Source organism: Cygnus olor, chromosome 18 (genome assembly GCF_009769625.2).
Source record: "Cygnus olor isolate bCygOlo1 chromosome 18, bCygOlo1.pri.v2, whole genome shotgun sequence".
Taxonomy (NCBI): domain Eukaryota; kingdom Metazoa; phylum Chordata; class Aves; order Anseriformes; family Anatidae; genus Cygnus; species Cygnus olor.
Window position 1 is genome coordinate 9,565,057 of NC_049186.1, and position 16,022 is coordinate 9,581,078.

Sequence of the window (16,022 nt, forward strand, 5' to 3'; positions counted from 1 at the left end):
TCTCTCCTTCGCTTTGATATTCCAGGTGATTATAAAACTAATTTGATGATAAAGTCAATGCAGAGGCTATTGTGGAGGTGACATTACAATTGCAATGTCAAACTGATGAGAGTGACAGTACCTGAATGTCAAAACAATGGTTAAAAAATGTCAGTGGAAATCTGCAAATATCATGTTATCTTGTCAAGACAATGTCAAAGCTGCTTGAGTGCTGTTTTATGAACACCCCAGTTTGAGGTCAAAATACAGGTGCAGAGACGCGAGCTCAAATTAACGAGGACAATCCAAAGCAATGAGTGAAGGGTGAAAGGTGAGTGTGATGAAAGGGGAGAAAATAAAAAAATGAGTTAAAAAACATTGGTCCAAAGTAGCTGTAATTGAAATATGATTTAAAAGGGTTCACCTCCCTCTGGTTCACGAGCAGCAGGGCTGGCTGGCACCCTTGGGAAGCGGGTGACAGGAGGATGCGTCTGACCCCAGTATGGGCAACTGGTCCTGCTGGGAGCTGAGCACTGTGGGAAGGAGGGAGGGTGTGTGGGGCAAAGCTGGAGAGGATGGGGATGTTTTGGCATCCCAGACACTGAAGGGGCTGCCAGGACACCAACCCCTGGAGCAGGAGGCCACGAGCATCCCCCCAGCCTGGTGTGGCTCGTGGGGAGCAAGGAGGGATGCTTCGGGGCGACACCTGCTGAAGGTGGTGCTGCGTAGCATGGGCCATTTGTGCCGATTCCCAAAGCTGGTTTTATACTGGAAGTAACATACTGATTTGGGGAAGTGGCAGAGCAGGGCTGGAGCACTGAACAGTGCCACCAAAAGGAGGGGACCAAAGGATTACTGCAATTAATTACAATTACAAGGTGCTGAGGGCCCTTCTCCATTACCTGACTCCCACTTAGCCCCTGGCACTTACATTTTCCTCAGCAAGCAGCTCTCTGCAGGGCGTGACAACGATGGCAATTTTCCCTGGGGTTATTTCCTTTGGGATCAGCTGAATGTCACCGCTGATGTGCAAACGGCTGGTGGGGCCCTGTGCTGTGCAACACCTTGCATTAGCTGCAGCAGCCAGAGGAAGGCTGGTTCTGCTCCAAAAGTGGACGCTCCAGAGGTGGTTATACACGTTGAGTACACTACCCACTGGCTGAAGGAATTGTGTTTCAAGTGGTTGATGGCACTGTGCTTTCTGAGGCATAAAAATATTATGATGTCACACAGAGAGAAATATTAGAGGCTTGCATTTCTATTTCCTTATCCACAGCCAAGAGGTCACATGAAACTGGAAAAGCCTAAAGGGAACAGACTTTAAAATAGAAAAGGAATGCATAAAAAATGTTATGCCTTTTCTTTTGAAGTAGTCTCTTGTTAAATTTCACTAGGTGTCAGTCCATCCTGGGAGCCACATCCTGACTCCACTTCCTTGGTGCTGCCAACTCCACTGGTCCTCCACAAGCTGAATACGCGAAAGTGTTTGCAAATGTGGGCACAAGGCAAGGCTTCCGTTGCTGAGGAAGCAAGTGCTAATGATCATGCTTTAGATTAATTACAACCTCCAAGGACTGCAGGGGTGGGAACTCATTAATTTTTTTTTGTTGGTGAAGGTTTTTGTGTCTCTTCTAGTGTTGGCAAGGATCACACTTTCTGCTGTCATTCAGGTATCCTGACCTGGAAAAGTTCCTCAGGGTTTTCTTTTTATTTTAATTTTATTTATTTATTTATTTATTTGAATTTCCTAAATATACCCAGGGAACAACTGAAATGAAAGTGAGTGTGAACAAGCCTGGAAGAGCTTCAGTGCAAGAGACAGACACCTCATATCACTGCAGCTAAGGAGAAATGTCCCCAGCCCAGAAGGGTGACCTGCTGCCACCCATCCCTGGGAGAGAAACCCAGGGATGTCTTTTGTGGGTTTGTGCATCCACAGGCTCTGTTCTCCCCACACTCACGAGGGATTTCTGCCAAAAAATGTCTGGCAAAACTGATTTCCAGAGGAGCAGAAGGCTACCGGAGGCCCCCAGGGCTGTCTGCACACCCAGAAGACGGCGGTACAGCATCCTCAAGGAGCGGCTCCTGCAGTCCCCCTGCCTCAGCTGGTGAGTATTCACATTCAGAAATCTGTATCACATGAAAAATGAACAGAGTATTAATGAGGACCTGTTGGGAAGCAGGGAGGGTTGTAATTAGTGGCACTTTAGCAGCAGCAAGTGAGAGAGGCATGGTTGGTTGTGTTTCTCCACTGGAGAAAATGCTAAATGAGGTGTCCCAAGACCAGCCACTGCATTGTTTTATCCCTGGCAGAGGCGTTGGCTTGGCTCCATTCCCCAACATTTGCACATTTCTGTATTTCTTCCAGGCCAACCTCACTTCTTCCCACAACCAGCCTAACCAAAACCTGCAGCCCCCTTGCAGAGCAAGAAGACCCTTACCAGGTGAGAATGACCCAGGGTGGAGCAGATTGGGCATGTTCTCAGCTCAAACACATTTTCAGCAAATCTGGGGCTGAGATCCTTTCTTCACAGAAGAGGAAAACCTGTGTGTGTTTGCCATACAAAAAAGCAGCCCCCTGCCCATCTGCCAGCCAGGCGTCTCAGCAGCACGGGTCCCACCGAGCGTGGGGCTGGCTGTGGCCTCCCTGCGGGCTCAGTCTCTTTTGGTAGTGATCGCCTTTTTGGTCAGTAGCTCTGGCGAAGCCGTAAGATGAGCTGCCCCGCAGACAGGTGCCGAGCACTTTTAGGTCTGTTTTATTTTCAGCACCTCCCATGTTTTCTCGGTCCTCAGGAAATGCCACATCCTCCTCGCTGGCCTCTTTTTTTCCAGTTTCTGGAGCCACAAGGACTCCACCTTTGCTTCCCCCTCAAACAGCATTACTCTTTGTTAAATCCCACGTATTTCTGAGCTTTCAGTGGCTCCAGGTCTGGGTGTGGAGGCATCTGGGCAGGCTGTGCTGCAGGCCACACGTGTGGGCAGGCGGACACAGGCACGCACGCTGCCTTCTTCTTTAGTCTGGAGGTGTAGGAAATGGGAAGGGAAAGTTAAAAGAAGTATTTGAAGGAGACACCTAGCAGGCACCTAAACCAGAGTGTGTTTCATCTGGGCCATGCTTAAGCTGAAAACCAGAAGTTTTGTTTTGAGTTTCCTACCCAAATGCCTAGAAATGATGTGGTAGCTTATCCTGGAGATTCCTTGGTCTGTGGAATCACAAGAGTATTGTTTTGTCTCATATTCTCCCAGTAACACTAACCAGCTGCAATCAGAACAGATAGAAATGTTAAAAAATAAACACAGATAGCTCAGCTTGGAGGATCTGGAAGTTAAAAATCTAGATACCTTTCTCCACACAAACCCAAATACATTTAAAATGGTTTATTTAAAAAGTAAGGATTAAGTACATTATACACGGTTGTGATTACACCAGCAGAACTGAAGCACAGTGGCAATAACACTTTAGAACTGCAGACAGAAATGTAACCTCAAGGGACGTGATATATTAGCCCTTGTGGATATGTGATCCATACAGAAAGGAAAGGAAATATAAAAATAGTTTATTGTTAGTTGAATGGGCATATGAAATGATTCTTGTCTTACTCCTATTCTGTGTAAGAAACCAGGAAGAGAGGGCTGACTGTATACCTGAAACTTTTTTTTTTTTTCTTAGAAAATGGAATCTGATCCAATAGCATTTCTTCTTAGGTCTGCTGTTATAGCATGTTATAGGCTATTACCAAAAGACCGATATTGTTAATGATATGATGATGATATCTGCGGGCCTTATGGAGAAACTGGGGCTAGTTTGTGTTAGATGCTGTCCAGGGATGAACAAAGAGATGTGGAGGAATAGCAGAAATTGTTTGTAAACTGTCACTGCGTGATTTCAAGAACAATCCTATTCCTTTCAGATACGTCACTACTCTTCACGTCAGGAAAACTGCAGATTTTTCAGTTTTGTCAGGACCAAAGTTTTCTACAGGAAAAGTGAGTTTTGGTGGTTTTTTTTTTTTTTTTTTTTTTTTTTTTTTACTCTAGTTGTTAGATGAAACAACAGCGTGCTGCAGTTTGCCATAGACCGTGACTTTCGGGACATGAAATCGCAGCCCCCATCCTCCCCAGGGCCAGAAGTCCTGCTCCCCATTACCCCCGGTGCCCTTGCTCCCTGCCTGGACCGTGTGTCCAGCACCAGCCCGGGAGCACTTCCCTTCTCCAAGTGGTTTTAAACACATTCACTGGCAAATGGTGATTCAAAGAACAAAGTCAAGGCGCAAAGCAAACCTCGCACCGTCCGCTTTCGCTTCAATGGACATGACTTTAGAAAAAACAGCCTATATCTAGCTCCTGGTTTTAAAGGGAATGGTTTTATTCTTAATTACAGTAAACACGGATGAGGACTTATTTCTAACTATTAGTTTATTAACACAGTGGGAAACAAATAGTTCTGGGAAATTGCACTTGAAAAATACATTGACTATAATTAGATGTAAATTAATTAGCACTTAGTATGACACACTAATGAGACAGAAGGTTTTTTCATTGCAAACTTCTACTTCTATCACAGCTAATCAAAGTATTTTAATATTACGAAGTCTCCAAAAGTAGGAAATAATTTATTGTTTGAAAGCATAAAGATTCTTGTAAAAAAAACCCTTCATCAAGATCTTTAATAATTTTAGAATTCTTTTACGTTGTCCTAGCCGAAAAGTAGGTAAAAAACAGTTTTCTCATCTGCCTCTGTTTGAATTTTTTTTAAAAAGCTTGTGTAATATCTTTCTTCATAGTGTGTTGATACAGAAAGTAGCACAACATTTTCTACTTTTAAATAGTTCCCATTGCTCCATTCACATTAGCTCTCAGAGTTCAGAGGTCTGAAAAAGGATCCCAGCAGAGTTTTAACCTGAATGGAAAATCTTACCAAGCAAGGATGAAGGCTCCAGCCCCCCTCCGCTGGATGGTTTGCCAAAGTAATGCTGCCACTCTGCCAGGCTGAGGGCAAAACTGAGCAAAACAGCTACTAGGGGAAGACTTTCACTTAAAATTGAGAATTGCGTCTTGGTTCTTGCAAGGAGAGAGGGCTAAGCAGGGGTTACTTGGGAGGGAGAGGCTCATCTTTTGGGGATGTTAAGGCAGCTCCTCCAGGGTTTCGCTGGAGGACTTGGTTCCACCGGCTGAAAGCCTCACATCCAAACCACCACCGCATTGTGACGCTGCTGCCACTGCAGGGTGAATTAAGACTAAAGAGGTTTTAATAGTTTGGCTGATATCTCCCAGCATCAGCTTTCCAAATCATGCTTTTTCCTTGTCACCACGTTTCTAGTCTTCTGGTAGCAAAGTTTTTCAGGACAAAAAAATGACAGGTATATTCAAAGGAACCTACAGGAGCTAGATGCTCCTCTCTCATTGCCCCTAATTCATCGAAGGGGAATCGGGCACCTCATTCTCATATGGCTTGGTCGAGTGGTCGCTAAAATTAATGAGTACTGTCAAATTATATTACCTTAAGTCAGGCCCTTGAGCTTTGAGAATCCAAGCCTAAATGTAAAAATGAAAGCAGAAATTTAAAAGAAAGAAAAGATTTCAGACCCTTTTAGAAACATACAGAAGCAAAGGGTGCAAATCAGTCTCCCCCTTAGGTGATGCATAGAGTTTCCTGTGGGCTCTCTGCACGTAAGTAGATTCATCATTACAAAATAAATTAAATTAGGCTGAACCATCATTTCCATCTAAAAGCAACTATACCTTGCACCATGCGGCACTTATTCATAATAAAAAGAGTTTAATAAATATCTCATAAACAGTGATTATTTTTGTTCTACTTTAAAAAATACAAAGTCGTCATCCATTCTGTTAACGCTCAGTTCCCGTTGCTGCATGAAGTTTTGCTAGTCCAAACGTATTAGCTTCTCATCTTCTTACACACATTGCTCAGGTATCTTAGTTTCCAGTAGCGTTAGTGTTGCACTTGTGAAGCAGTAAGGAAATCGGGGATGCAGTCGCAGGGAACTGGCGCTGCGCCCGCACGGGCCGCCCTGGCTCAGCTCTGCTCCTCGCCCTGGCTGTAAGCAGTCTATAGGGGCCTGCTCCTGACAGACAGCACTCAGCACCTCGCCGGATCAGGCACTAGGGCTAGTCGGAATGAGAATTCAAGTTTTCTAAATGTTAGGCAAGAAATGATGTTTGCAAATATGCTCAAGTCCCACCTGCTGTAATCCTTCCCTTGCTAGGCGTTTCGCGCTGCACCCACCCTCGCCTCCCCACCCGTGCTGCCCCAAGGGAGCCCTCCACCCCCAGGTAGGAGACCCTTACTGCCCCGTCAGGGAGTCCATAACGCTCAGCACACAGATGCTTTACAGTTTCAGTAGCACAGATCAGTTTTAGACAGTGTCACCTTCAAAAATATTCTTTTTTTTTTTTGTTTGTTTGTTTTGGAAAGAGGCAAAGCTTACGCAGTGTCAAACGGAAGTGGATCACTTGAGGAGTAGTTCGTATTCATCCTTGGGCTTGGTTATAAATTATAGTTGCAAGTTTGTAGTAAGGGATCTCAATTTAGAAAAAAAAATTGTACAGCAATTCTTCTGTAATCCTTTAAACACACCGGTGGCAAGTCCTTCGCAGTTTCTCCAAGACTTTGTACACACTACAAAAGTGCAGGGACATGAACTACCTTCATCTCGTGACACCAAGAACTGAAAGAAACAAACTCCAAATAGCTTCAAAAAAAGCTACAAGCGCGTAACATCTTTATGTTGGTCCAGAGGTTCCCCACTTGCTGCCTCAACACATGCCGCAATTAAAGAGGTGAGAGGGTATTTTCACATCGCTCCTTCTCTTTCATGACAGATCTATTCTGTTTTGATAATTCTTCAGAAAGCACAAGGAGTGAAGGTACTTCAAACAGGTGTCGTTCTCCTGTTGACCATATTGACGTGGAGTCCTTCCTTAAATTCCTTCTGAAGGAAGTTGTGAACCTGCAGAAAACTGGCTTCTTGGTCTGCATTGTAGCTGGCAGCCGTGGTAACCTTCAAGGGCTCTCTGGAAAGAGTGTACATGGAAATTTCATTCATGGGAATGGTGCTTGCTATCTTCATGCCAACCGGAGAAATGTCCCTAGATGGAGAAGGCTCTGTAGATCGAGAACTGGATCTGGACCTCCGCCTCCTGTACCTGTAACTTGGCATCCTGGCGTAAGGAGAACTGGAAGAAGTCTTAAGGAATTCCCTCTTGGTCTTAAACCTCAGCTCTTTGTTCTTCTCAATATAAATGTTCACAGCCAGAACACCTATGGTTTCAGCCACGATAAAAGACAAGGCTCCAAAATAAAAAGACCAACCATAGTTGTAATGGTTCTTTTTGTCCTCATCTCGCTTGTCACTTGGGTCACCTGCATTGCTTGATATGTAGACAATGATCCCTATGATGTTACTTAGTCCTAGAGAGAGAAAAACAGAAGTCAGTTGTTATGTGGTTGGGCAGTTAAAATACAAGCCATGTTACTTTCTGGACCTGAGTGGTTCTAAGACTATGACCAGGAAATTGCATTACATTTATTTACCCTTTTATTTATCTAATTATTTCATTTATTCTTGAAAACAAAACAAAACAAAAACAAAAAATAGACCCACATCATGTGGGTCTAAATATTCTAAAAGATTCAGCAGGATTTGTCCCCATTTCTTCATTGGCATGGTGGAAAGGAAGCAGCATACGGGAGCTCTCTAATATTGTTAGTTGGGCTTCTAACATTCGGAATAGTAATAAAAATACATTTTGAGCTCAGGGCTATGGCTGTTCACCTCGATCAAGATAAGTTGTCTTCCACCTTGTTGAATTTTCATCTGAATGTAGCATGCTTAATATGAGCTTCAGGGAAGGCTATTAACAATGTGCCCGACTCTCTCAAATGGTTTCTAGTGTGAAAAACATGCTCATCTAGCACAGGTGATTTTTTAATCTGTCATCATATAAGAGGAAAAAAAAGGTCCTGGCTGTAAGAGTTGCCTGATTCAGGTTTTTATTTAGTTATCTAATGTTCAATAACTCTTAAGTAGTGTACAAACTGTAAGCTATTGGCTTTAGCTTCCTGGAATTTCTTTTTCAAGAAAACTAAAAGCTTCTCTAGAATCTGCTCATTGTAGAGCTTTGAAAACATTTCTTTCTTAAGAAATGTGCCTAGCATGATGTTGGTCATGCTCTTGTTCCAGGAAAGGGATACAGGGAGAGACCTGCCCATGAGCTTTTCCATGGGAAGCATCCATCCTTGAAGCCTTGTGCCCAGCCTGAAAGCTCGATCTGACTCATTTTCCTTGGGCTTGCCTTCATCAGGAGTGAGCAACACAAACAGGATTTCCTGATTTTTATATCAGCAGATCAGCAGCGTAAAGCTGCAGGAACACGTGATGCCCACCTGCAATGAGAACGCCCTGAAAGAATTTAGGCTTTGGGAAGGAAATTCAGGGAGTGGAAGAAGAGCCATGGATGTGAGGCGGTGTCCTTCCATCTCTCCTCCCAGCTGGGCTTGGAGCACTGGTTGCCCCTTGGTGTTTTTTGGTCCCTGCCCCTGGCCAGGCCATGCTGGTCATCTTGCTGGGCTGGTGGCTTCTCCACCAAGTTGCACTTTTGCATTTTCAGTCCCCAAAAGGCAGCACTTCTTAAGGACTCAATTTAAGGAGAACATACCTGCTGCAACAAAGAGAATCCCAGCGCTGAGGATAATGTTGTTTTTGCTGTTGTAAATCCTCCCTGCTCCGACACAGAGCCCTCCCAGCAGCAGCAATATTGTGCTCAGGATGGGGAACACACTGGAGGCACGGACGATGCCTGAAGAGGAGATAGGAAGCAAAACATGACAGACAGTAATCATTTCAGATGCCTCCTCAGGTGCTAGTGCAGAGATGACCAAGTCTCCAAACCCCTGGCTTTTGCTGCAGCTACCACAGATGCTGCATTTCTGGGCAGGTTTTTGGGAGCCGAGGTGGGTGGCCAATGTTGCGGGGGTACTCTCAGTTGAACACCTTCAATCTTTTTTGCTTCTAGGAGAAAGTCCAGTGTTATTGCCATACCGTGATGCCACCAGAACATTGCTGGTAAGTGACAGCAAGTGCCAGCATCACGCAGGGAGCGGCACTGAAAAATTCATGGCCTGGCTGCGAACCCTGCAACATCTGGGGACGGCCTCGACAGAGGATCTGCTGCTTGGTACACCCGTAAGGTGAGCACAGCTAACAGCCCCTCTTTTCCTGCTGAGTATTTAGGACTTCAAAACCTTTCAGATTTCTATGGAAGAGATTTTAACAAGTGTATGCCGGGTGTTTGTGTTTAGTTGCCTGACAGCTAAGTGGAGTCGTCTAAAATTCTGTATGCTTCAGTCCATTCACCAGCATGGGCTATAAAATCCCTGCACAAAAACCTAAACCACCACTTTGGGCCAGCTTTCAGAGTCGGGTCATTTCTAGACTAGGCAACAATGGAAAGGGAAGCAGCAGGGAGGGAACAAAAGGGCTGAGGAAAGACGAACAGGCGCTAGAAGAGAGGAGAATGTGCTCTATAAACCAAGGGGGAAAACCTGGTAGGAGCTCCTGAAAGGGGTTATGCTGTCACACGGAGAGGAGCTGGGTTATCTTGTTGTGCGGAGAGGATGTTTTTGAAGAAGTGATCAGGTACAGGACAGTGCTGTGGGCAGCAGGGTTGCCCCAAAGCCGGGAGTGAGATGTGGGGGCACGGCAGCAGGAGCGGTGCAAGGCAGGGATGCTTGGGCTGGGGGGCAGAGGCTGGTGTCAGTGAGGGGTGCAAACCTCACGGCACACTGGGAGGATGTGGGGACCCCCAGGGCTGGGTGCACGGTGAGGAGCAAACTGCCAAAAAAAGGCCATCTGGAGCATCAGCGGTGCAGCCTCTCCCGGGTGCCATCTTCCCGGGTGCCATGCACCGCGAGCGGCGCTGCTTCCCGGGGAGGAACGGCCAGATGCTACAGCTGATGCTTTCTCATTTTACTTTTGATGGCCGTGGCGTTCCCAATTTAGTGAATTGCTTTCTAACGATTCCCCTGGTGACCCAGTGGCAAAAATCCCGCTGACTGCAAGAGGGACAGGGCTGGGCATTTAATAACAGCATCGCTTTTGTGTGCGCTGCAAAGCCCCCAGGAGCCCGAGCGACAGGCCCAGGGCTCATTAGGATGGTGCAAAGATAAAGCAAAAAGACAGTCCCTGCCCGGGAAGCTTGTGCCTGTATCGATCTGCAACAGCGAGAAAAGTACATCTCCCACCAAACCTGGCAACGGCGCTGCATGCGTCCTTTACCAAGGGGGCATGTTCTGACCGCAGCTAAACCCAGCTCCATCAGATGCGTTACTATTCAGGGAGTGTTTTGCAATAATTGGCACATCCAAGTAATGAGGATGTGAGGTCACTGATCAAAGCCTGCTGAGGGCTGAGAGCCCATTCTGCTGCCCTGGGTGTACCCCTGCATGCAGTCGGAGGTAACGGTGCTCTGACTTTTGGTCAGTTTTCAGAGTCAATTATTAGAAAAAGATCCGATGTCAGACTTTGTTTATACTCCCTGACATGAAGGCACCCCAAATCACTGTCTATCGGTGTCCTGAAAAAAGGCTGCATAGGCTTAAAATCTGCTGTGGCCACTCCTTCTGGTATTTTCTGATATTTTATCTTCAGGCTGTTTATACTGATTTTAGTTAAATTAAAGGGCTTTCCTAAAATGCTTCAGTGATATTGTCAGAAGGGACTTCCCAGACATGCCAAATATACTGGGTGGGTTGTATTACATCTAGCAAAATGCTCCAGAGAAAATTTTTCTGTATTAGGTAATTAATGTGAAGAGAAACAAAACATACAGCGTTCTCTTGGGTACTATGGGGACTTTTAGCTCTGAAATTTAAAAGGAGGCCCATAGGTACCACGTAGAATTTACATATTTCTCCCAATACTGGTAATAAAATGACAGCACATCAGAAAACATTAAGGGAATCTGGTTTTTGCTCTCTCCCCCGCTTTTTTTTTCCCCCTTGTTTACTGTCCTGTCTGTTTGCATCGGCTGCCGTGTGGGGCTCCACGCTGTGACACCTCTGGGGAAGCGCCGCAGCGGGCTCTGCTGCTCAACCTGCAGGGCTGCGGGCGCTGGCCCTCCTCCCGCTTTCCTTCTCCTCCGAAAGCAGGAGGTAGGCGACCCAGGGCGCTGAGCAGGAGGAGTTAAAGCTTCTTTGCACGTGTTTGTAGTCACCGTGGCTCCCGTTCCTTTGGTTTTGAAGGGAGCAGCCTGAAAAGAGCAAAATCCAGACTCCTGCTCCTACCCATGCCCTGGACCGAAGCCTCCTAGAATCAGGCATTTTTTCACTGATTTCAGTAGGGTTTTGAACTGGGGCTCAGTTCTGCTAACTCCATCTCTTTACACTTATCTGGAGTCTAGGTTAGCTCAGTATCTGTGGAGCAGGCTGAGAGCCCGCATGCTGCCCTTTGAGTAGCACAAGATGCACACAGGGTTGGTGACTTCGTCTGAGCAAGGGCTGCCTGAACAGGAACCACACTTTTCCCTTTCACCTCTCTTAGGTGAACGGTAAGGGTTGCCCCCACCATGACACTGCCAAAGACTGATGCCAAGGAATGGCTAAAAATCCTGGTGGCTGATACAGGGACAGCAGGTTGCAAAGGTGTGCAGAGGGCAAAAATGGGAAGGAGGGCATTGTGTCTCCTGTAAACAGGATGTGAATACCTCTGTGTCTCATTAGACAATGGTTTCGTCCCTATTACACATACATATGAGCTCATTTATTCTTGATTTAGGTACATAACCTTTCAGCAATCTCTAAATCATCTGTATTCATTTTAATTGAAGCAGTAGTTTGCTTTCCAGAAGTGAAAGCAGGGGAATCCTATTTGTGCAGAATATAGAGGGTGAGCTCCCCTCTGAGGGTGGAGTGCCTGGATCCTGATTTTGCAGAAGACATAAAGGGTTGGGCCAACTGGTTTTTAAGGCTTGCACATAGCCACTTTTGAAAATAGCTTTTAGGATCATCAGTCACAAGTACACTTACAAACAATTTACTCATCTCTTGTCTTACTGAGCAGCTGTAGACTGTTTTTCCCAGTTCGATCTTTTCTCTAAATAAAGAAGGCATAATACACTTTTATCAAGATGCTACTTAATTCATCTTTCCTTTGCAGTCCTTTTACTAATGATGTTTCTTTCCTAAAGCTGACTTAGCATCAATTTCGCATTAGTTGCAAGGCTTTATATGAAGGATAAATGCAGCCGTGCTCATATTCTGCTAGTCTGCCATCGCCCAAGCACTGAAATCATGTCACCCAAGCATTACGGCTGATCTAAATTGACAAGAGTAAAGATGAAAAAAGATTCAGGTTTTCTGGTAAGCAGACTCTTTCAGAGAGATTTTTTTTTTCTTCTTGTCTTAGCAACCTGAAGTTGTTTCCCAGAAGTGAGCAGAAGGACAGAGTGGTTCTCTAAGTGGTGTTTCAGGTAATTAATAGCAGTGTAATTGAGGAGCATTTTGCTTTGCTGGATGTCTCAGCCAGCAGCCTCATTCATTGCTCCCTGAAGCCTTCCCACCACCTTGTGAACTGCAGTTTCTTTCTGTTGTAAAAGGCATTGCTTTCAGCTCTGCTGGTCAGCTGTTTTGTACAAAAGAAACAACTAGGCAAGGCATTCAAGGGGAAGGGGAAATCTAACTCAAATTTTGCAGGATTCATGAAGTTTCACACTCGGGTTCCAAGACGTTGCATATCAACTGAGCAAGTGGTCATTGGGGGAAAGACAGAACAATTGCCCTTATTTCAAGCACCAGATTGGTGGATGAAATAACTTATGTGAGGGCTTTCACACTGGCACAAAGCACCAACGGCCAGCTGCCCATGCAGAGAAACCACAGCCTACATTCATATTGAGATTTTGCTGTTATCTGAAGAAATTTCAGCTTCCTTCCTAAAATGCAGTAATTTCACTGCATGGAGAGGTAGTTCAGAGCAGCTGCAAAGGATGAGGCTTGCATAAGGGCTGGATTTAAGCAATAGGAAAAGCTTCCTCATGGGCAGGAACCCACTCCTCAAACCAATTTTAGTACAGTAACCAGGTAAACGCTCCCTCTGTAAAATATCCTCTCTAATCTGGGAATGACAGCTGTGGTTTTCATTTTGAATATTTCCATATAATTTTAAGAGACTAAACACCACAATTGTCTAAGTTCCCGTGGATGAAGGAAACCCTTAAAATGAAGGTCCCTGAGGAAGGGCCAGGCCCCTGCAATAAATAAGACCGTGACTGGGCTCTACAGAAGAAACACCAAGGCAAGTCTGTTGATCTGTTAGTTTTGTGTACCATGCGTTACTTTTCAACTTACGGAGAAGGTACTCTGAGCTGTCATGGTCATAGTCATTGTCTTCAGGGAAGTGGTTGATTCGGAAGCAATGTCCTTTGTAGATTCCTAAATGAAAACAAAGCAAACATAACGCATATGCAAGAGAACCAGGTAGATGGGCTTCTGCCAGCTCTGCTTTATTTCCCTTTCCTATTCCTGTGGAGAATAATTTATGTATGCAACTGATTCACCACTGATCTTTTATGCCATCAAGAAACCATCTCTTGGGGCATAAATTTTGGGCAGGTTGGCCTGAAGCCTAACTGCAGGAAGGGAGAGCCAGGATTCCTATGTTCTTTTTCTGAGGTCTGCCACTAATATAATTCTGTTGATGTTTTTTAATCTCTCTGTGCTTTACTTTCTTAGTGCCCTGCTTATCCTGCAAGGATACCGAGTTTGTAAAGCTGCTTTTTGTTCCTGGTGTGACTGTCACTCTGGGTCCCTGCTCCAGGGCTGGGGCTCCACGGCGAGGCTGGGCACCAGTACGGTCCTGGTCCCCAGTGAGGTGCTGCTGTCCTTTATCAGAGCTGCTGGGTGTTGAACTGTCTGACACCTCTTCAATTACTCTCTAGGCTTGGAAAACAAGTCCATAAATCTCTTTCTGCTGCAATTTAAACCCGTTTGTCCCCCTCAAGGTTGGTTCATTTCCTAATGGCCTATTTGCTTAGTTAACTAGGCGCCTGTGCAGCAAGTCAGGCCGTGAGCATGCACTCCTGAGACCTGATGGGGCAATGCTGGAATCAGATGGATGAACCCCCCGCTTGGCTGAACAAGATGAAGTTCAGCACTTTGTACATCTACACAAAGGTTTGCATCAGTATTTTGTATTACTTTCTATCATGACGGTACCTTGCTGCAGCCGGTCTCAGCTGCAAGCTGATGGCTGAGTCTGCTGCTGCAGTGAGCTGCATGGGGAGGTCTCCCCAGAGAGCTTCCTGCAGGAGAGAAGCCCTGAGGTGTGATTCTGCCTTGGTGCTTTCATTATTCATTAACCAGTGCTTTCGTGCTCAGGAGCATACATCACCCAGGATGAGTTATCCTCTGCACAGGAGTTTCGGTGCTTACAGCTCTAGCTGGCAGAAGGATTTAAAAGCCATCAGTTAATACTGCTTTAACAGAAGCACAGCTGCAGTCTGTAGGATATAACTGTGGATTTATTTCACTACCTATTACCAATGATTACAAAGATCTCAAAAGAATTACTAATCCGCAGGATTTCAATTGCACCCTGTGAGTGTCAACTGCAGGTTTGCTACTACAGCGCATTTAATTCTTCCAGCAAATGATGTAGCTACTCTAATTTAGGGAATGGCTCAGGCTTTCCCCGCACAGCTTTTCAAAGGCTGTGAACAACACGTAAGTGGTTCACATTGGGTGTGGAAGTGACACGCTGGTGCTGCCCGCAAGGCGGCTGAGAGCCTGCCAGCCAGGCGCTGCTCCTGCCGCTTGCCTCCCATGCGTCCCACTGCCATCGGCTGGTTTCTGCTCCTAGTGGCTCTCCAGCAAGGCAATCCAAAATTCAGATTTTAAAGATCCCACTGCTTATTTTTATGGAAGCTCACACAATGAAATTAAATTCCTCCCAGTGTAATAGGGCCCCTGAGACTGGATGGTCATTTCTTTGAGCCTCTTCACTGTGGTGGGCTAATTTAGAGGAAATACATTCAGAGTATGATTTTTTTCTCTCCTATTCAACAAATAAATAAATCATCTTCTCACCCTAATTTCCTACAGAAACAGGCCTTTCAAGGACTCACTGCTTTTGTGGATATAGACGGGTTTGTCTTTCTGTCTGTATGTACTTCTTCAATAACTTTTAATTTAGTTAATTTTTCCAGAGCTGATAGAAAAGCAGAGGTTTCACAGGTAACAGAGCTCCCACAGCTTCCATGTGAGCAGGTGGGAGCTCTCTCCAACTGCTGCTGCTTGTTGTTAGACACCAGAGCTCGGGCAGGGACGACAACCCATATAAATGTCCTGCTTCCAGAAACTCAATTAAAAGACAAGAAGTCTGCAAGACTGAAACGTTCCCCAAGCATCTCGTGTCAGAGTACTGATGGATTGATGGGGGGGCTGGCCTCTGTAAAATGGCCTTATGTTATTAAACTTCTGAATGAAATGGGCCCCTTAGCAGAGCTTCTCTTACAACAAGGCCACAAAGCCATCCCTTCTGCTGCAGGGCTGAAATGTGCCAGCGGGACAGGATGGGTTGTGTTAGTGTCTGGGCTTCTCCTGTGTTGTGGCTGGAGACCTTCATTTCCTGCTCCTTTATACCCATGGTCCTTCACATAGAAGAATATCACCAAGTCTAGGAGAGGTGGAAAAAGATAATCAGCCCCAAACAGAAAATTGTAATGGTACTTGAGAGTTCCTTCCCACTTCCAGTTTTTAGGGATTTGATGATTGGTCGTTCTGGCCAACATTTTCATAGAAAGCACAAATGGCTGTGAAATTTGGACATGTATCAAAGCCTGGGAATCCAAAATATTCTTCCCAATAGTTTTGCTGTTGTTAAGATCATGGATCAGGGTTCTCTTTAGCGCCTACAGTATTTAATAACTAACAGCAGCCACAGACTGGATAATTTTTTTCCATAAACTTAATAGGTGTCATATCTCAGTGACAGCTTATTAAATTCTTGGTGAGGATTGAAGTTGCT

The 16,022-nt window shown here is 45.4% G+C and overlaps 1 protein-coding gene across 1 annotated transcript in view; it reads right to left on the reverse strand.

Moving 5' to 3' along the window:
* Window positions 1–3,658: 3,658 nt before the first annotated feature.
* Window positions 3,659–16,022, reverse strand: part of CACNG4 (calcium voltage-gated channel auxiliary subunit gamma 4) — a 40,928-nt gene continuing 28,564 nt past the window's right edge. Inside the window, exons 2-4 of the mRNA XM_040530620.1 lie at window positions 13,346–13,429; window positions 8,659–8,799; window positions 3,659–7,411 (exon numbers count right to left, since the gene is read on the reverse strand). Coding sequence (XP_040386554.1) covers window positions 6,873–7,411; window positions 8,659–8,799; window positions 13,346–13,429 — 764 coding nt within the window. The 3' untranslated portion in view covers window positions 3,659–6,872. The remainder of the gene's footprint in view (window positions 7,412–8,658; window positions 8,800–13,345; window positions 13,430–16,022) is intronic.